We start from the raw sequence: 23,919 nt of genomic DNA on the forward strand, positions 1-23,919 counted from the left end.
AAGAGAGAATCCAACCATTGCCACTTGATGTTCAATGGCATTACCATCGCTGAATCCCCCACTATCAACATCCTGGGTATTACCATTGACCAGAAACTGAACTGGACTAGCCATATAAATACTATGGCTACAAGAGCAGTTCAGAGGCTTGGAATCGTGTGATAAGTAACTCACCTCCTGACTCTCCAAAGCCTGTCCACCATCTACAAGGCACAAGTCAGGAGTGTGATGGAATACTCCCCACTTACCTGGATGAGTGCAGCTCCCACAGCACTCAAGAATCTTGACACCATCCAAGACAAAGCAGCCCGCTTGATTGGCACTACATCCACAAACATTCACTCCCTCCACCACCGACGCACAGTGACAGCACTGTGTACCCTCTACAAGATGCACTGCAGGAACTCACCAAGTCTCCTTAGACAGCACCTTCCAAACCCATGACAACTACCATCTAGAGGGACAAGGGCAGCAGATAGATGGGAACACCACCAGCTGGAGGTTCCAGTTCAATTCACTCACCATCCTGACTTGAAAATATATCGCCATTCCTTCACTGCCACTGGGTCAAAATCCTGGAACTCCCTTCCTAACAGCACTGTGGGTATACTTACATCACATGGACTGCAGCGGTTCAAGAAGGCAGCTCACCACCACCTTCTCAAGGGCAACTAGGAAGGGGCAATAAATGCTGGCCTAGCCAGCGAAGTCCACATCTCATGGATGAATAAAAAAAAGTATTGGTATTATTGCTGAGATACAGCAATATTGGCATCATTGCTGGGATACAGCAGTCTTGGTATTATTACTGGGATACGGCAATGTTGGTATTATTACTCAGATACAGCAGCATTGGTACTATTGCTGGGATACAGCAGCATTGGTATTATTGCTTGGATACAGCAGTGTTGGTGTTATTACTTGGATACATCAATATTGGCATTATTACTGAGATACAGCAGTGTTAGTATTATTACTGGGATACAGCAGTGTTGGTATTACTACTGAGACACAGCAATATTGTTATTATTAGTTGGAAACAGCAGTATTGGTATTATTGCTGGGACACAGCAGTGTTAGTATTATTATTTGGAAACAGCAGTATTGGTTTTATTGCTGGGATACGGCAGTGTTGGTATTATTACTGAGATACAGCAGTATTGGTGTTATTACTGGTATACAGCGGTATTGGTATTATCACTTGGAAATAGTAGTATTGGTATTATTATTACTGGGGTACAGCAATGTTGGTATTATTACTCGGATACAGCAGTATTGGTATTATTTCTGGGATACAGCAGCATTGGTATTATTGCTTGGATACAGCGGTGTTGGTGTTATTACTTGGATATATCAATATTGGCATTATTACTGAGATACAGCAGTGTTGGTATTATTACTGGGATACAGCAGTGTTGGTATTATTACTGAGACACAGCAGTATTGTTATTATTAGTTGGAAACAGCAGTATTGATATTATTGCTGGGACACAGCAGTGTTGATATTATTACTTGAAAACAGCAGTATTGGTATTATTGCTGGGATACGGCAGTGTTGATATTATTGCTGGGATATAGCAGTAATGGTATTATTAGTTGGAAACAGCAGTGTTGGTATTATTACTGGGTTACAGCAGTACTTGCTTTATTACTGGGATACATCATTATTCGTATTATTACTGGGATACAGCAGTATTGATATTATTGCTGGGTTACAGCAGTATTTGCATTATTATTGGGATACAGCATTATTGTTATTATTATTGGGATGCAGCATTGTTGGTATTATTGCTAGGTTACAGCAGTATTTGCATTATTACTGGGATACATCATTATTGGTATTATTACTGGGATACATAAGTAGAGAGGGTTTTTCTCCTAACTGAGCTACCATTAATAATGTAATGAGTCTGTCACTCGGTAGGTGAGAAGATGACAGAAAATGAAGTGGAGCAGCTAATGATCGGTCAAGAGGATTCGAATGGATGTGTCAATTATGAAGGTGAGACCAGGATAAAAGCTGCAAACACCTTTCCAAACACCATTGAGAAAGGTCACTGAGGTACACAGCTCTCTCCAACTCACACTCTGTCCCCTCACTCCAAATCTCTCCAACTCACACTCTGTCCCCTCACTCCAAATCTCTCCAACTCACACTCTGTCCCCTCACTCCAAATCTCTCCAACTCACACTCTGTCCCCTCACTCCAAATCTCTCCAACTCACACTCTGTCCCCTCACTCCAAATCTCTCACACTCACACTCTGTCCCCTCACTCCAAATCTCTCCAACTCACACTCTGTCCCCTCACTCCAAATCTCTCCCACTCACACTCTGTCCCCTCACTCCAAATCTCTCACACTCACACTCTGTCCCCTCACTCCAAATCTCTCCAACTCACACTCTGTCCCCTCACTCCAAATCTCTCACACTCACACTCTGTCCCCTCACTCCAAATCTCTCCAACTCACACTCTGTCCCCTCACTCCAAATCTCTCACACTCACACTCTGTCCCCTCACTCCAAATCTCTCACACTCACACTCTGTCCCCTCACTCCAAATCTCTCCAACTCACACTCTGTCCCCTCACTCCAAATCTCTCACACTCACACTCTGTCCCCTCACTCCAAATCTCTCCAACTCACACTCTGTCCCCTCACTCCAAATCTCTCCAACTCACACTCTGTCCCCTCACTCCAAATCTCTCCAACTCACACTCTGTCCCCTCACTCCAAATCTCTCCAACTCACACTCTGTCCCCTCACTCCAAATCTCTCACACTCACACTCTGTCCCCTCACTCCAAATCTCTCCAACTCACACTCTGTCCCCTCACTCCAAATCTCTCACACTCACACTCTGTCCCCTCACTCCAAATCTCTCACACTCACACTCTGTCCCCTCACTCCAAATCTCTCACACTCACACTCTGTCCCCTCACTCCAAATCTCTCCAACTCACACTCTGTCCCCTCACTCCAAATCTCTCACACTCACACTCTGTCCCCTCACTCCAAATCTCTCCAACTCACACTCTGTCCCCTCACTCCAAATCTCTCACACTCACACTCTGTCCCCTCACTCCAAATCTCTCACACTCACACTCTGTCCCCTCACTCCAAATCTCTCCAACTCACACTCTGTCCCCTCACTCCAAATCTCTCACACTCACACTCTGTCCCCTCACTCCAAATCTCTCACACTCACACTCTGTCCCCTCACTCCAAATCTCTCACACTCACACTCTGTCCCCTCACTCCAAATCTCTCCAACTCACACTCTGTCCCCTCACTCCAAATCTCTCACACTCACACTCTGTCCCCTCACTCCAAATCTCTCACACTCACACTCTGTCCCCTCACTCCAAATCTCTCACACTCACACTCTGTCCCCTCACTCCAAATCTCTCACACTCACACTCTGTCCCCTCACTCCAAATCTCTCCAACTCACACTCTGTCCCCTCACTCCAAATCTCTCACACTCACACTCTGTCCCCTCACTCCAAATCTCTCACACTCACACTCTGTCCCCTCACTCCAAATCTCTCCAACTCACACTCTGTCCCCTCACTCCAAATCTCTCCAACTCACACTCTGTCCCCTCACTCCAAATCTCTCACACTCACACTCTGTCCCCTCACTCCAAATCTCTCCAACTCACACTCTGTCCCCTCACTCCAAATCTCTCACACTCACACTCTGTCCCCTCACTCCAAATCTCTCACACTCACACTCTGTCCCCTCACTCCAAATCTCTCCAACTCACACTCTGTCCCCTCACTCCAAATCTCTCCAACTCACACTCTGTCCCTCACTCCAAATCTCTCCAACTCACACTCTGTCCCCTCACTCCAAATCTCTCACACTCACACTCTGTCCCCTCACTCCAAATCTCTCCAACTCACACTCTGTCCCCTCACTCCAAATCTCTCCAACTCACACTCTGTCCCCTCACTCCAAATCTCTCACACTCACACTCTGTCCCCTCACTCCAAATCTCTCACACTCACACTCTGTCCCCTCACTCCAAATCTCTCCAACTCACACTCTGTCCCCTCACTCCAAATCTCTCACACTCACACTCTGTCCCCTCACTCCAAATCTCTCACACTCACACTCTGTCCCCTCACTCCAATCTCTCACACTCACACTCTGTCCCCTCACTCCAAATCTCTCACACTCACACTCTGTCCCCTCACTCCAAATCTCTCACACTCACACTCTGTCCCCTCACTCCAAATCTCTCACACTCACACTCTGTCCCCTCACTCCAAATCTCTCACACTCACACTCTGTCCCCTCACTCCAAATCTCTCACACTCACACTCTGTCCCCTCACTCCAAATCTCTCACACTCACACTCTGTCCCCTCACTCCAAATCTCTCACACTCACACTCTGTCCCCTCACTCCAAATCTCTCCAACTCACACTCTGTCCCCTCACTCCAAATCTCTCCAACTCACACTCTGTCCCCTCACTCCAAATCTCTCCAACTCACACTCTGTCCCCTCACTCCAAATCTCTCACACTCACACTCTGTCCCCTCACTCCAAATCTCTCACACTCACACTCTGTCCCCTCACTCCAAATCTCTCACACTCACACTCTGTCCCCTCACTCCAAATCTCTCCAACTCACACTCTGTCCCCTCACTCCAAATCTCTCCAACTCACACTCTGTCCCCTCACTCCAAATCTCTCACACTCACACTCTGTCCCCTCACTCCAAATCTCTCACACTCACACTCTGTCCCCTCACTCCAAATCTCTCACACTCACACTCTGTCCCCTCACTCCAAATCTCTCCAACTCACACTCTGTCCCCTCACTCCAAATCTCTCACACTCACACTCTGTCCCCTCACTCCAAATCTCTCACACTCACACTCTGTCCCCTCACTCCAAATCTCTCACACTCACACTCTGTCCCCTCACTCCAAATCTCTCACACTCACACTCTGTCCCCTCACTCCAAATCTCTCCAACTCACACTCTGTCCCCTCACTCCAAATCTCTCACACTCACACTCTGTCCCCTCACTCCAAATCTCTCACACTCACACTCTGTCCCCTCACTCCAAATCTCTCACACTCACACTCTGTCCCCTCACTCCAAATCTCTCACACTCACACTCTGTCCCCTCACTCCAAATCTCTCCAACTCACACTCTGTCCCCTCACTCCAAATCTCTCACACTCACACTCTGTCCCCTCACTCCAAATCTCTCACACTCACACTCTGTCCCCTCACTCCAAATCTCTCCAACTCACACTCTGTCCCCTCACTCCAAATCTCTCACACTCACACTCTGTCCCCTCACTCCAAATCTCTCACACTCACACTCTGTCCCCTCACTCCAAATCTCTCACACTCACACTCTGTCCCCTCACTCCAAATCTCTCACACTCACACTCTGTCCCCTCACTCCAAATCTCTCCAACTCACACTCTGTCCCCTCACTCCAAATCTCTCACACTCACACTCTGTCCCCTCACTCCAAATCTCTCACACTCACACTCTGTCCCCTCACTCCAAATCTCTCCAACTCACACTCTGTCCCCTCACTCCAAATCTCTCACACTCACACTCTGTCCCCTCACTCCAAATCTCTCACACTCACACTCTGTCCCCTCACTCCAAATCTCTCACACTCACACTCTGTCCCCTCACTCCAAATCTCTCACACTCACACTCTGTCCCCTCACTCCAAATCTCTCCAACTCACACTCTGTCCCCTCACTCCAAATCTCTCCAACTCACACTCTGTCCCCTCACTCCAAATCTCTCACACTCACACTCTGTCCCCTCACTCCAAATCTCTCACACTCACACTCTGTCCCCTCACTCCAAATCTCTCCAACTCACACTCTGTCCCCTCACTCCAAATCTCTCACACTCACACTCTGTCCCCTCACTCCAAATCTCTCACACTCACACTCTGTCCCCTCACTCCAAATCTCTCCACTCACACTCTGTCCCCTCACTCCAAATCTCTCACACTCACACTCTGTCCCCTCACTCCAAATCTCTCACACTCACACTCTGTCCCCTCACTCCAAATCTCTCCAACTCACACTCTGTCCCCTCACTCCAAATCTCTCACACTCACACTCTGTCCCCTCACTCCAAATCTCTCCAACTCACACTCTGTCCCCTCACTCCAAATCTCTCCAACTCACACTCTGTCCCCTCACTCCAAATCTCTCACACTCACACTCTGTCCCCTCACTCCAAATCTCTCACACTCACACTCTGTCCCCTCACTCCAAATCTCTCCAACTCACACTCTGTCCCCTCACTCCAAATCTCTCACACTCACACTCTGTCCCCTCACTCCAAATCTCTCCAACTCACACTCTGTCCCCTCACTCCAAATCTCTCCAACTCACACTCTGTCCCCTCACTCCAAATCTCTCACACTCACACTCTGTCCCCTCACTCCAAATCTCTCCACTCACACTCTGTCCCCTCACTCCAAATCTCTCCAACTCACACTCTGTCCCCTCACTCCAAATCTCTCACACTCACACTCTGTCCCCTCACTCCAAAATCTCTCACACTCACACTCTGTCCCCGCACACCAAATCTCTCACACTCACACTCTGTCCCCTCACTCCAAATCTCTCACAATTCACACTCTGTCCCCTCACTCCAAATCTCTCACACTCACACTCTGTCCCCTCACTCCAAATCTCTCACACTCACACTCTGTCCCCTCACTCCAAATCTCTCCAACTCACACTCTGTCCCCTCACTCCAAATCTCTCACACTCACACTCTGTCCCCTCACTCCAAATCTCTCCAACTCACACTCTGTCCTCACTCCAAATCTCTCACTCTCCACTCTGTCCCCCTCACTCCAAATCTCTCACACTCACACTCTGTCCCCTCACTCCAAATCTCTCCAACTCACACTCTGTCCCCTCACTCCAAATCTCTCCACTCACACTCTGTCCCCTCACTCCAAATCTCTCACACTCAACACTCTGTCCCCTCACTCCAAATCTCTCCAACCTCACACTCTGTCCCCTCACTCCAATTCGTGCGCACACGTCACACTCTCGTCCCCTCACTCCAAATCTCTCACACTCACCACTCTGGTCCCCTCACTCCAAATCTCTCACACTCAACACTCTGTCCCTCACTCCAAATCTCTCCAACTCACACTCTGTCCCCTACGACTCCAAATCTCTCACACTCACACTCTGTCCCCCTCACTCCAAATCTCTCACACTCACACTCTGTCCCCTCACTCCAAATCTTCTCCAACTCACACTCTGTCCCTCACTCCAAATCTCTCCAACTCACACTCTGTCCCTCATGCAAATCTCTCACACTCACACTCTGTCCCCTCACTCCAACTCTCTCACACTCCACACTCTGGTCCCCTCACTCCAAATCTCTCACAACTCACACTCTGTCCCCTCACTCCAAATCTCTCACACCTCACACTCTGTCCCCTCACTCCAAATCTCTCACACTCACACTCTGTCCCCTCACTCCAAATCTCTCACACTCACACTCTGTCCCCTCACTCCAAATCTCTCACACTCACACTCTGTCCCCTCACTCCAAATCTCTCACACTCACACTCTGTCCCCTCACTCCAAATCTCTCCAACTCACACTCTGTCCCCTCACTCCAAATCTCTCCAACTCACACTCTGTCCCCTCACTCCAAATCTCTCACACTCACACTCTGTCCCCTCACTCCAAATCTCTCACACTCACACTCTGTCCCCTCACTCCAAATCTCTCACACTCACACTCTGTCCCCTCACTCCAAATCTCTCCAACTCACACTCTGTCCCCTCACTCCAAATCTCTCCAACTCACACTCTGTCCCCTCACTCCAAATCTCTCACACTCACACTCTGTCCCCTCACTCCAAATCTCTCACACTCACACTCTGTCCCCTCACTCCAAATCTCTCCACTCACACTCTGTCCCCTCACTCCAAATCTCTCCAACTCACACTCTGTCCCCTCACTCCAAATCTCTCCAACTCACACTCTGTCCCCTCACTCCAAATCTCTCCAACTCACACTCTGTCCCCTCACTCCAAATCTCTCACACTCACACTCTGTCCCCTCACTCCAAATCTCTCACACTCACACTCTGTCCCCTCACTCCAAATCTCTCACACTCACACTCTGTCCCCTCACTCCAAATCTCTCACACTCACACTCTGTCCCCTCACTCCAAATCTCTCACACTCACACTCTGTCCCCTCACTCCAAATCTCTCCAACTCACACTCTGTCCCCTCACTCCAAATCTCTCCACACTCACACTCTGTCCCCTCACTCCAAATCTCTCCAACTCACACTCTGTCCCCTCACTCCAAATCTCTCACACTCACACTCTGTCCCCTCACTCCAAATCTCTCACACTCACACTCTGTCCCCTCACTCCAAATCTCTCCAACTCACACTCTGTCCCCTCACTCCAAATCTCTCACACTCACACTCTGTCCCCTCACTCCAAATCTCTCCAACTCACACTCTGTCCCCTCACTCCAAATCTCTCACACTCACACTCTGTCCCCTCACTCCAAATCTCTCCAACTCACACTCTGTCCCCTCACTCCAAATCTCTCACACTCACACTCTGTCCCCTCACTCCAAATCTCTCACACTCACACTCTGTCCCCTCACTCCAAATCTCTCACACTCACACTCTGTCCCCTCACTCCAAATCTCTCACACTCACACTCTGTCCCCTCACTCCAAATCTCTCCAACTCACACTCTGTCCCCTCACTCCAAATCTCTCCAACTCACACTCTGTCCCCTCACTCCAAATCTCTCACACTCACACTCTGTCCCCTCACTCCAAATCTCTCACACTCACACTCTGTCCCCTCACTCCAAATCTCTCACACTCACACTCTGTCCCCTCACTCCAAATCTCTCACACTCACACTCTGTCCCCTCACTCCAAATCTCTCACACTCACACTCTGTCCCCTCACTCCAAATCTCTCCAACTCACACTCTGTCCCCTCACTCCAAATCTCTCCAACTCACACTCTGTCCCCTCACTCCAAATCTCTCCAACTCACACTCTGTCCCCTCACTCCAAATCTCTCCAACTCACACTCTGTCCCCTCACTCCAAATCTCTCCACACTCACACTCTGTCCCCTCACTCCAAATCTCTCACACTCACACTCTGTCCCCTCACTCCAAATCTCTCCAACTCACACTCTGTCCCCTCACTCCAAATCTCTCACACTCACACTCTGTCCCTCACTCCAAATCTCTCCAACTCACACTCTGTCCCCTCACTCCAAATCTCTCACACTCACACTCTGTCCCCTCACTCCAAATCTCTCACACTCACACTCTGTCCCCTCACTCCAAATCTCTCACACTCACACTCTGTCCCCTCACTCCAAATCTCTCACACTCACACTCTGTCCCCTCACTCCAAATCTCTCACACTCACACTCTGTCCCCTCACTCCAAATCTCTCCAACTCACACTCTGTCCCCTCACTCCAAATCTCTCACACTCACACTCTGTCCCCTCACTCCAAATCTCTCACAACTCACACTCTGTCCCCTCACTCCAAATCTCTCACACTCACACTCTGTCCCCTCACTCCAAATCTCTCACACTCACACTCTGTCCCCTCACTCCAAATCTCTCACACTCACACTCTGTCCCCTCACTCCAAATCTCTCACACTCACACTCTGTCCCCTCACTCCAAATCTCTCACAACTCACACTCTGTCCCCTCACTCCAAATCTCTCACACTCACACTCTGTCCCCTCACTCCAAATCTCTCACACTCACACTCTGTCCCCTCACTCCAAATCTCTCACACTCACACTCTGTCCCCTCACTCCAAATCTCTCACACTCACACTCTGTCCCCTCACTCCAAATCTCTCACACTCACACTCTGTCCCCTCACTCCAAATCTCTCACACTCACACTCTGTCCCCTCACTCCAAATCTCTCACACTCACACTCTGTCCCCTCACTCCAAATCTCTCACACTCACACTCTGTCCCCTCACTCCAAATCTCTCACACTCACACTCTGTCCCCTCACTCCAAATCTCTCCAACTCACACTCTGTCCCCTCACTCCAAATCTCTCACACTCACACTCTGTCCCCTCACTCCAAATCTCTCCAACTCACACTCTGTCCCCTCACTCCAAATCTCTCACACTCACACTCTGTCCCCTCACTCCAAATCTCTCCAACTCACACTCTGTCCCCTCACTCCAAATCTCTCACACTCACACTCTGTCCCCTCACTCCAAATCTCTCACACTCACACTCTGTCCCACACTCCAAATATCTCACACTCACACTCTGTCCCCTCACTCCAAATCTCTCACACTCACACTCTGTCCCTCACTCCAAATCTCTCACACTCACACTCTGTCCCCTCACTCCAAATCTCTCCACTCACAGCTCTGTCCCCTCACTCCAAATCTCTCACACTCACACTCTGTCCCCTGCACTCCAAATCCTCTCACTCTCACACTCTGTCCCCTCACTCCAAAACTCTCACTCACACTCTGTCCCCTCACTCCAAATCTCTCACACTCACACTCTGTCCCCTCACTCCAAATCTCTCACACTCACACTCTGTCCCCTCACTCCAAATCTCTCACACTCACACTCTGTCCCCTCACTCCAAATCTCTCACACTCACACTCTGTCCCCTCACTCCAAATCTCTCCAACTCACACTCTGTCCCCTCACTCCAAATCTCTCCAACTCACACTCTGTCCCCTCACTCCAAATCTCTCACACTCACACTCTGTCCCCTCACTCCAAATCTCTCACACTCACACTCTGTCCCCTCACTCCAAATCTCTCCAACTCACACTCTGTCCCCTCACTCCAAATCTCTCACACTCACACTCTGTCCCCTCACTCCAAATCTCTCCAACTCACACTCTGTCCCCTCACTCCAAATCTCTCCACTCACACTCTGTCCCCTCACTCCAAATCTCTCACACTCACACTCTGTCCCCTCACTCCAAATCTCTCCAACTCACACTCTGTCCCCTCACTCCAAATCTCTCACACTCACACTCTGTCCCCTCACTCCAAATCTCTCCACTCACACTCTGTCCCCTCACTCCAAATCTCTCACACTCACACTCTGTCCCCTCACTCCAAATCTCTCAACTCACACTCTGTCCCCTCACTCCAAATCTCTCACACTCACACTCTGTCCCCTCACTCCAAATCTCTCACACTCACACTCTGTCCCCTCACTCCAAATCTCTCCAACTCACACTCTGTCCCCTCACTCCAAATCTCTCACACTCACACTCTGTCCCCTCACTCCAAATCTCTCACACTCACACTCTGTCCCCTCACTCCAAATCTCTCCAACTCACACTCTGTCCCCTCACTCCAAATCTCTCCACTCACACTCTGTCCCCTCACTCCAAATCTCTCACACTCACACTCTGTCCCCTCACTCCAAATCTCTCCACTCACACTCTGTCCCCTCACTCCAAATCTCTCACACTCACACTCTGTCCCCTCACTCCAAATCTCTCCAACTCACACTCTGTCCCCTCACTCCAAATCTCTCACACTCACACTCTGTCCCCTCACTCCAAATCTCTCCAACTCACACTCTGTCCCCTCACTCCAAATCTCTCACACTCACACTCTGTCCCCTCACTCCAAATCTCTCACACTCACACTCTGTCCCCTCACTCCAAATCTCTCACACTCACACTCTGTCCCCTCACTCCAAATCTCTCACACTCACACTCTGTCCCCTCACTCCAAATCTCTCACACTCACACTCTGTCCCCTCACTCCAAATCTCTCCAACTCACACTCTGTCCCCTCACTCCAAATCTCTCCAACTCACACTCTGTCCCCTCACTCCAAATCTCTCACACTCACACTCTGTCCCCTCACTCCAAATCTCTCACACTCACACTCTGTCCCCTCACTCCAAATCTCTCACACTCACACTCTGTCCCCTCACTCCAAATCTCTCACACTCACACTCTGTCCCCTCACTCCAAATCTCTCCAACTCACACTCTGTCCCCTCACTCCAAATCTCTCACACTCACACTCTGTCCCCTCACTCCAAATCTCTCACACTCACACTCTGTCCCCTCACTCCAAATCTCTCACACTCACACTCTGTCCCCTCACTCCAAATCTCTCACACTCACACTCTGTCCCCTCACTCCAAATCTCTCACACTCACACTCTGTCCCCTCACTCCAAATCTCTCCAACTCACACTCTGTCCCCTCACTCCAAATCTCTCACACTCACACTCTGTCCCCTCACTCCAAATCTCTCACACTCACACTCTGTCCCCTCACTCCAAATCTCTCACACTCACACTCTGTCCCCTCACTCCAAATCTCTCCAACTCACACTCTGTCCCCTCACTCCAAATCTCTCACACTCACACTCTGTCCCCTCACTCCAAATCTCTCACACTCACACTCTGTCCCCTCACTCCAAATCTCTCACACTCACACTCTGTCCCCTCACTCCAAATCTCTCCAACTCACACTCTGTCCCCTCACTCCAAATCTCTCACACTCACACTCTGTCCCCTCACTCCAAATCTCTCCAACTCACACTCTGTCCCCTCACTCCAAATCTCTCACACTCACACTCTGTCCCCTCACTCCAAATCTCTCCAACTCACACTCTGTCCCCTCACTCCAAATCTCTCACACTCACACTCTGTCCCCTCACTCCAAATCTCTCACACTCACACTCTGTCCCCTCACTCCAAATCTCTCACACTCACACTCTGTCCCCTCACTCCAAATCTCTCACACTCACACTCTGTCCCCTCACTCCAAATCTCTCACACTCACACTCTGTCCCCTCACTCCAAATCTCTCACACTCACACTCTGTCCCCTCACTCCAAATCTCTCACACTCACACTCTGTCCCCTCACTCCAAATCTCTCCAACTCACACTCTGTCCCCTCACTCCAAATCTCTCACACTCACACTCTGTCCCCTCACTCCAAATCTCTCCAACTCACACTCTGTCCCCTCACTCCAAATCTCTCACACTCACACTCTGTCCCCTCACTCCAAATCTCTCACACTCACACTCTGTCCCCTCACTCCAAATCTCTCCAACTCACACTCTGTCCCCTCACTCCAAATCTCTCACACTCACACTCTGTCCCCTCACTCCAAATCTCTCACACTCACACTCTGTCCCCTCACTCCAAATCTCTCACACTCACACTCTGTCCCCTCACTCCAAATCTCTCACACTCACACTCTGTCCCCTCACTCCAAATCTCTCACACTCACACTCTGTCCCCTCACTCCAAATCTCTCCAACTCACACTCTGTCCCCTCACTCCAAATCTCTCACACTCACACTCTGTCCCCTCACTCCAAATCTCTCACACTCACACTCTGTCCCCTCACTCCAAATCTCTCACACTCACACTCTGTCCCCTCACTCCAAATCTCTCACACTCACACTCTGTCCCCTCACTCCAAATCTCTCCAACTCACACTCTGTCCCCTCACTCCAAATCTCTCACACTCACACTCTGTCCCCTCACTCCAAATCTCTCACACTCACACTCTGTCCCCTCACTCCAAATCTCTCCAACTCACACTCTGTCCCCTCACTCCAAATCTCTCCAACCACAACACTCTGTCCCCCTCACTCCAAATCTCTCCAACTCACAATCTGTCCCCTCACTCCAAACTCTCTCACACTCACACTCTGTCCCCTCACTCCAAATCTCTCCACCTCACACTCTGTCCCCTCACTCCAAATCTCTCACACTCACACTCTGTCCCCTCACTCCAAATCTCTCACACTCACACTCTGTCCCCTCACTCCAAATCTCTCACACTCACACTCTGTCCCCTCACTCCAAATCTCTCACACTCACACTCTGTCCCCTCACTCCAAATCTCTCACACTCACACTCTGTCCCCTCACTCCAAATCTCTCCAACTCACACTCTGTCCCCTCACTCCAAATCTCTCCAACTCACACTCTGTCCCCTCACTCCAAATCTCTCACACTCACACTCTGTCCCCTCACTCCAAATCTCTCCAACTCACACTCTGTCCCCTCACTCCAAATCTCTCACACTCACACTCTGTCCCCTCACTCCAAATCTCTCACACTCACACTCTGTCCCCTCACTCCAAATCTCTCACACTCACACTCTGTCCCCTCACTCCAAATCTCTCACACTCACACTCTGTCCCCTCACTCCAAATCTCTCCAACTCACACTCTGTCCCCTCACTCCAAATCTCTCACACTCACACTCTGTCCCCTCACTCCAAATCTCTCACACTCACACTCTGTCCCCTCACTCCAAATCTCTCCACTCACACTCTGTCCCCTCACTCCAAATCTCTCCAACTCACACTCTGTCCCCTCACTCCAAATCTCTCACACTCACACTCTGTCCCCTCACTCCAAATCTCTCACACTCACACTCTGTCCCCTCACTCCAAATCTCTCCAACTCACACTCTGTCCCCTCACTCCAAATCTCTCACACTCACACTCTGTCCCCTCACTCCAAATCTCTCCAACTCACACTCTGTCCCCTCACTCCAAATCTCTCACACTCACACTCTGTCCCCTCACTCCAAATCTCTCCAACTCACACTCTGTCCCCTCACTCCAAATCTCTCACACTCACACTCTGTCCCCTCACTCCAAATCTCTCACACTCACACTCTGTCCCCTCACTCCAAATCTCTCACACTCACACTCTGTCCCCTCACTCCAAATCTCTCACACTCACACTCTGTCCCCTCACTCCAAATCTCTCCAACTCACACTCTGTCCCCTCACTCCAAATCTCTCACACTCACACTCTGTCCCCTCACTCCAAATCTCTCCACTCACACTCTGTCCCCTCACTCCAAATCTCTCACACTCACACTCTGTCCCCTCACTCCAAATCTCTCACACTCACACTCTGTCCCCTCACTCCAAATCTCTCACACTCACACTCTGTCCCCTCACTCCAAATCTCTCACACTCACACTCTGTCCCCTCACTCCAAATCTCTCCAACTCACACTCTGTCCCCTCACTCCAAATCTCTCACACTCACACTCTGTCCCCTCACTCCAAATCTCTCACACTCACACTCTGTCCCCTCACTCCAAATCTCTCCACTCACACTCTGTCCCCTCACTCCAAATCTCTCACACTCACACTCTGTCCCCTCACTCCAAATCTCTCACACTCACACTCTGTCCCCTCACTCCAAATCTCTCACACTCACACTCTGTCCCCTCACTCCAAATCTCTCACACTCACACTCTGTCCCCTCACTCCAAATCTCTCACACTCACACTCTGTCCCCTCACTCCAAATCTCTCACACTCACACTCTGTCCCCTCACTCCAAATCTCTCACACTCACACTCTGTCCCCTCACTCCAAATCTCTCCAACTCACACTCTGTCCCCTCACTCCAAATCTCTCACACTCACACTCTGTCCCCTCACTCCAAATCTCTCACACTCACACTCTGTCCCCTCACTCCAAATCTCTCACACTCACACTCTGTCCCCTCACTCCAAATCTCTCACACTCACACTCTGTCCCCTCACTCCAAATCTCTCACACTCACACTCTGTCCCCTCACTCCAAATCTCTCCACTCACACTCTGTCCCCTCACTCCAAATCTCTCACACTCACACTCTGTCCCCTCACTCCAAATCTCTCCAACTCACACTCTGTCCCCTCACTCCAAATCTCTCACACTCACACTCTGTCCCCTCACTCCAAATCTCTCACACTCACACTCTGTCCCCTCACTCCAAATCTCTCACACTCACACTCTGTCCCCTCACTCCAAATCTCTCACACTCACACTCTGTCCCCTCACTCCAAATCTCTCACACTCACACTCTGTCCCCTCACTCCAAATCTCTCACACTCACACTCTGTCCCCTCACTCCAAATCTCTCCAACTCACACTCTGTCCCCTCACTCCAAATCTCTCCAACTCACACTCTGTCCCCTCACTCCAAATCTCTCACACTCACACTCTGTCCCCTCACTCCAAATCTCTCACACTCACACTCTGTCCCCTCACTCCAAATCTCTCACACTCACACTCTGTCCCCTCACTCCAAATCTCTCACACTCACACTCTGTCCCCTCACTCCAAATCTCTCACACTCACACTCTGTCCCCTCACTCCAAATCTCTCACACTCACACTCTGTCCCCTCACTCCAAATCTCTCACACTCACACTCTGTCCCCTCACTCCAAATCTCTCACACTCACACTCTGTCCCCTCACTCCAAATCTCTCCAACTCACACTCTGTCCCCTCACTCCAAATCTCTCACACTCACACTCTGTCCCCTCACTCCAAATCTCTCCAACTCACACTCTGTCCCCTCACTCCAAATCTCTCACACTCACACTCTGTCCCCTCACTCCAAATCTCTCACACTCACACTCTGTCCCCTCACTCCAAATCTCTCACACTCACACTCTGTCCCCTCACTCCAAATCTCTCCAACTCACACTCTGTCCCCTCACTCCAAATCTCTCACACTCACACTCTGTCCCCTCACTCCAAATCTCTCCAACTCACACTCTGTCCCCTCACTCCAAATCTCTCACACTCACACTCTGTCCCCTCACTCCAAATCTCTCACACTCACACTCTGTCCCCTCACTCCAAATCTCTCACACTCACACTCTGTCCCCTCACTCCAAATCTCTCACACTCACACTCTGTCCCCTCACTCCAAATCTCTCACACTCACACTCTGTCCCCTCACTCCAAATCTCTCACACTCACACTCTGTCCCCTCACTCCAAATCTCTCACACTCACACTCTGTCCCCTCACTCCAAATCTCTCCAACTCACACTCTGTCCCCTCACTCCAAATCTCTCACACTCACACTCTGTCCCCTCACTCCAAATCTCTCCAACTCACACTCTGTCCCCTCACTCCAAATCTCTCACACTCACACTCTGTCCCCTCACTCCAAATCTCTCACACTCACACTCTGTCCCCTCACTCCAAATCTCTCACACTCACACTCTGTCCCCTCACTCCAAATCTCTCACACTCACACTCTGTCCCCTCACTCCAAATCTCTCCAACTCACACTCTGTCCCCTCACTCCAAATCTCTCCAACTCACACTCTGTCCCCTCACTCCAAATCTCTCACACTCACACTCTGTCCCCTCACTCCAAATCTCTCACACTCACACTCTGTCCCCTCACTCCAAATCTCTCACACTCACACTCTGTCCCCTCACTCCAAATCTCTCACAACTCACACTCTGTCCCCTCACTCCAAATCTCTCACACTCACACTCTGTCCCCTCACTCCAAATCTCTCACACTCACACTCTGTCCCCTCACTCCAAATCTCTCACACTCACACTCTGTCCCCTCACTCCAAATCTCTCCAACTCACACTCTGTCCCCTCACTCCAAATCTCTCACACTCACACTCTGTCCCCTCACTCCAAATCTCTCACACTCACACTCTGTCCCCTCACTCCAAATCTCTCACACTCACACTCTGTCCCCTCACTCCAAATCTCTCACACTCACACTCTGTCCCCTCACTCCAAATCTCTCACACTCACACTCTGTCCCCTCACTCCAAATCTCTCACACTCACACTCTGTCCCCTCACTCCAAATCTCTCACACTCACACTCTGTCCCCTCACTCCAAATCTCTCACACTCACACTCTGTCCCCTCACTCCAAATCTCTCACACTCACACTCTGTCCCCTCACTCCAAATCTCTCACACTCACACTCTGTCCCCTCACTCCAAATCTCTCACACTCACACTCTGTCCCCTCACTCCAAATCTCTCACACTCACACTCTGTCCCCTCACTCCAAATCTCTCACACTCACACTCTGTCCCCTCACTCCAAATCTCTCACACTCACACTCTGTCCCCTCACTCCAAATCTCTCCACACTCACACTCTGTCCCCTCACTCCAAATCTCTCACATCTCTGTCCCCTCTCTCTCTCTCACACTCACACTCTGTCCTCACTCCAAATCTCTCCACTCACACTCTGTCCCCTCACTCCAAATCTCTCACACTCACACTCTGTCCCCTCACTCCAAATCTCTCACACTCACACTCTGTCCCCTCACTCCAAATCTCTCACACTCACACTCTGTCCCCTCACTCCAAACTCTCACACTCACACTCTGTCCCCTCACTCCAAATCTCTCACACTCACACTCTGTCCCCTCACTCCAAATCTCTCACACTCACACTCTGTCCCCTCACTCCAAATCTCTCCACTCACACTCTGTCCCCTCACTCCAAATCTCTCCAACTCACACTCTGTCCCCTCACTCCAAATCTCTCACACTCACACTCTGTCCCCTCACTCCAAATCTCTCACACTCACACTCTGTCCCCTCACTCCAAATCTCTCCAACTCACACTCTGTCCCCTCACTCCAAATCTCTCCAACTCACACTCTGTCCCCTCACTCCAAATCTCTCCACTCACACTCTGTCCCCTCACTCCAAATCTCTCACACTCACACTCTGTCCCCTCACTCCAAATCTCTCACACTCACACTCTGTCCCCTCACTCCAAATCTCTCACACTCACACTCTGTCCCCTCACTCCAAATCTCTCACACTCACACTCTGTCCCCTCACTCCAAATCTCTCCACTCACACTCTGTCCCCTCACTCCAAATCTCTCACACTCACACTCTGTCCCCTCACTCCAAATCTCTCACACTCACACTCTGTCCCCTCACTCCAAATCTCTCACACTCACACTCTGTCCCCTCACTCCAAATCTCTCACACTCACACTCTGTCCCCTCACTCCAAATCTCTCACACTCACACTCTGTCCCCTCACTCCAAATCTCTCACACTCACACTCTGTCCCCTCACTCCAAATCTCTCACACTCACACTCTGTCCCCTCACTCCAAATCTCTCACACTCACACTCTGTCCCCTCACTCCAAATCTCTCACACTCACACTCTGTCCCCTCACTCCAAATCTCTCACACTCACACTCTGTCCCCTCACTCCAAATCTCTCACACTCACACTCTGTCCCCTCACTCCAAATCTCTCACACTCACACTCTGTCCCCTCACTCCAAATCTCTCACACTCACACTCTGTCCCCTCACTCCAAATCTCTCACACTCACACTCTGTCCCCTCACTCCAAATCTCTCACACTCACACTCTGTCCCCTCACTCCAAATCTCTCCACTCACACTCTGTCCCCTCACTCCAAATCTCTCACACTCACACTCTGTCCCCTCACTCCAAATCTCTCACTCACACTCTGTCCCCTCACTCCAAATCTCTCACACTCACACTCTGTCCCCTCACTCCAAATCTCTCACACTCACACTCTGTCCCCTCACTCCAAATCTCTCACACTCACACTCTGTCCCCTCACTCCAAATCTCTCACACTCACACTCTGTCCCCTCACTCCAAATCTCTCACACTCACACTCTGTCCCCTCACTCCAAATCTCTCCAACTCACACTCTGTCCCCTCACTCCAAATCTCTCCACTCACACTCTGTCCCCTCACTCCAAATCTCTCACACTCACACTCTGTCCCCTCACTCCAAATCTCTCACACTCACACTCTGTCCCCTCACTCCAAATCTCTCACACTCACACTCTGTCCCCTCACTCCAAATCTCTCCAACTCACACTCTGTCCCCTCACTCCAAATCTCTCACACTCACACTCTGTCCCCTCACTCCAAATCTCTCACACTCACACTCTGTCCCCTCACTCCAAATCTCTCACACTCACACTCTGTCCCCTCACTCCAAATCTCTCACACTCACACTCTGTCCCCTCACTCCAAATCTCTCACACTCACACTCTGTCCCCTCACTCCAAATCTCTCCAACTCACACTCTGTCCCCTCACTCCAAATCTCTCACACTCACACTCTGTCCCCTCACTCCAAATCTCTCACACTCACACTCTGTCCCCTCACTCCAAATCTCTCCACTCACACTCTGTCCCCTCACTCCAAATCTCTCCACTCACACTCTGTCCCCTCACTCCAAATCTCTCCAACTCACACTCTGTCCCCTCACTCCAAATCTCTCACACTCACACTCTGTCCCCTCACTCCAAATCTCTCCAACTCACACTCTGTCCCCTCACTCCAAATCTCTCACACTCACACTCTGTCCCCTCACTCCAAATCTCTCACACTCACACTCTGTCCCCTCACTCCAAATCTCTCACACTCACACTCTGTCCCCTCACTCCAAATCTCTCACACTCACACTCTGTCCCCTCACTCCAAATCTCTCACACTCACACTCTGTCCCCTCACTCCAAATCTCTCACACTCACACTCTGTCCCCTCACTCCAAATCTCTCACACTCACACTCTGTCCCCTCACTCCAAATCTCTCACACTCACACTCTGTCCCCTCACTCCAAATCTCTCACACTCACACTCTGTCCCCTCACTCCAAATCTCTCACACTCACACTCTGTCCCCTCACTCCAAATCTCTCACACTCACACTCTGTCCCCTCACTCCAAATCTCTCACACTCACACTCTGTCCCCTCACTCCAAATCTCTCACACTCACACTCTGTCCCCTCACTCCAAATCTCTCACACTCACACTCTGTCCCCTCACTCCAAATCTCTCAACTCACACTCTGTCCCCTCACTCCAAATCTCTCACACTCACACTCTGTCCCCTCACTCCAAATCTCTCCAACTCACACTCTGTCCCCTCACTCCAAATCTCTCAACTCACACTCTGTCCCCTCACTCCAAATCTCTCACACTCACACTCTGTCCCCTCACTCCAAATCTCTCACACTCACACTCTGTCCCCTCACTCCAAATCTCTCACACTCACACTCTGTCCCCTCACTCCAAATCTCTCACACTCACACTCTGTCCCCTCACTCCAAATCTCTCACACTCACACTCTGTCCCCTCACTCCAAATCTCTCCAACTCACACTCTGTCCCCTCACTCCAAATCTCTCCACTCACACTCTGTCCCCTCACTCCAAATCTCTCACACTCACACTCTGTCCCCTCACTCCAAATCTCTCACACTCACACTCTGTCCCCTCACTCCAAATCTCTCCACTCACACTCTGTCCCCTCACTCCAAATCTCTCCAACTCACACTCTGTCCCCTCACTCCAAATCTCTCACACTCACACTCTGTCCCCTCACTCCAAATCTCTCCAACTCACACTCTGTCCCCTCACTCCAAATCTCTCACACTCACACTCTGTCCCCTCACTCCAAATCTCTCACACTCACACTCTGTCCCCTCACTCCAAATCTCTCACACTCACACTCTGTCCCCTCACTCCAAATCTCTCACACTCACACTCTGTCCCCTCACTCCAAATCTCTCACAACTCACACTCTGTCCCCTCACTCCAAATCTCTCACACTCACACTCTGTCCCCTCACTCCAAATCTCTCACACTCACACTCTGTCCCCTCACTCCAAATCTCTCACACTCACACTCTGTCCCCTCACTCCAAATCTCTCACACTCACACTCTGTCCCCTCACTCCAAATCTCTCACACTCACACTCTGTCCCCTCACTCCAAATCTCTCACACTCACACTCTGTCCCCTCACTCCAAATCTCTCCAACTCACACTCTGTCCCCTCACTCCAAATCTCTCACACTCACACTCTGTCCCCTCACTCCAAATCTCTCCAACTCACACTCTGTCCCCTCACTCCAAATCTCTCACACTCACACTCTGTCCCCTCACTCCAAATCTCTCACACTCACACTCTGTCCCCTCACTCCAAATCTCTCACACTCACACTCTGTCCCCTCACTCCAAATCTCTCACACTCACACTCTGTCCCCTCACTCCAAATCTCTCCAACTCACACTCTGTCCCCTCACTCCAAATCTCTCACACTCACACTCTGTCCCCTCACTCCAAATCTCTCCAACTCACACTCTGTCCCCTCACTCCAAATCTCTCACACTCACACTCTGTCCCCTCACTCCAAATCTCTCCAACTCACACTCTGTCCCCTCACTCCAAATCTCTCACACTCACACTCTGTCCCCTCACTCCAAATCTCTCACACTCACACTCTGTCCCCTCACTCCAAATCTCTCCAACTCACACTCTGTCCCCTCACTCCAAATCTCTCACACTCACACTCTGTCCCCTCACTCCAAATCTCTCACACTCACACTCTGTCCCCTCACTCCAAATCTCTCACACTCACACTCTGTCCCCTCACTCCAAATCTCTCCAACTCACACTCTGTCCCCTCACTCCAAATCTCTCCACTCACACTCTGTCCCCTCACTCCAAATATCTCCAACTCACACTCTGTCCCCTCACTCCAAATCTCTCAAACTCACACTCTGTCCCCTCACTCCAAATCTCTCCAACTCACACTCTGTCCCCTCACTCCAAATCTCTCCAACTCACACTCTGTCCCCTCACTCCAAATCTCTCCAACTCACACTCTGTCCCCTCACTCCAAATCTCTCACACTCACACTCTGTCCCCTCACTCCAAATCTCTCACACTCACACTCTGTCCCCTCACTCCAAATCTCTCACACTCACACTCTGTCCCCTCACTCCAAATCTCTCACACTCACACTCTGTCCCCTCACTCCAAATCTCTCACACTCACACTCTGTCCCCTCACTCCAAATCTCTCCAACTCACACTCTGTCCCCTCACTCCAAATCTCTCACACTCACACTCTGTCCCCTCACTCCAAATCTCTCACACTCACACTCTGTCCCCTCACTCCAAATCTCTCCAACTCACACTCTGTCCCCTCACTCCAAATCTCTCACACTCACACTCTGTCCCCTCACTCCAAATCTCTCACACTCACACTCTGTCCCCTCACTCCAAATCTCTCACACTCACACTCTGTCCCCTCACTCCAAATCTCTCCACTCACACTCTGTCCCCTCACTCCAAATCTCTCCAACTCACACTCTGTCCCCTCACTCCAAATCTCTCACACTCACACTCTGTCCCCTCACTCCAAATCTCTCCAACTCACACTCTGTCCCCTCACTCCAAATCTCTCACACTCACACTCTGTCCCCTCACTCCAAATCTCTCCAACTCACACTCTGTCCCCTCACTCCAAATCTCTCACACTCACACTCTGTCCCCTCACTCCAAATCTCTCCACTCACACTCTGTCCCCTCACTCCAAATCTCTCACACTCACACTCTGTCCCCTCACTCCAAATCTCTCCAACTCACACTCTGTCCCCTCACTCCAAATCTCTCACACTCACACTCTGTCCCCTCACTCCAAATCTCTCCAACTCACACTCTGTCCCCTCACTCCAAATCTCTCACACTCACACTCTGTCCCCTCACTCCAAATCTCTCCAACTCACACTCTGTCCCCTCACTCCAAATCTCTCAACTCACACTCTGTCCCCTCACTCCAAATCTCTCACACTCACACTCTGTCCCCTCACTCCAAATCTCTCCAACTCACACTCTGTCCCCTCACTCCAAATCTCTCACACTCACACTCTGTCCCCTCACTCCAAATCTCTCACACTCACACTCTGTCCCCTCACTCCAAATCTCTCACACTCACACTCTGTCCCCTCACTCCAAATCTCTCCAACTCACACTCTGTCCCCTCACTCCAAATCTCTCACACTCACACTCTGTCCCCTCACTCCAAATCTCTCCAACTCACACTCTGTCCCCTCACTCCAAATCTCTCACACTCACACTCTGTCCCCTCACTCCAAATCTCTCACACTCACACTCTGTCCCCTCACTCCAAATCTCTCACACTCACACTCTGTCCCCTCACTCCAAATCTCTCACACTCACACTCTGTCCCCTCACTCCAAATCTCTCACACTCACACTCTGTCCCCTCACTCCAAATCTCTCACACTCACACTCTGTCCCCTCACTCC

At 50.6% G+C, this 23,919-nt stretch overlaps 1 protein-coding gene across 1 annotated transcript in view; it reads left to right on the forward strand.

Moving 5' to 3' along the window:
• The window catches only part of myl4 (myosin, light chain 4, alkali; atrial, embryonic), a 77,855-nt gene that overhangs the window by 30,649 nt on the left and 23,287 nt on the right, over window positions 1-23,919 (forward strand). The window contains exon 5 of the mRNA XM_041173423.1: window positions 1,925-2,002. Coding sequence (XP_041029357.1) covers window positions 1,925-2,002 — 78 coding nt within the window. The remainder of the gene's footprint in view (window positions 1-1,924; window positions 2,003-23,919) is intronic.

This window comes from Carcharodon carcharias, chromosome 23, assembly GCF_017639515.1.
Source record: "Carcharodon carcharias isolate sCarCar2 chromosome 23, sCarCar2.pri, whole genome shotgun sequence".
NCBI classification, from domain to species: Eukaryota; Metazoa; Chordata; class Chondrichthyes; order Lamniformes; family Lamnidae; genus Carcharodon; species Carcharodon carcharias.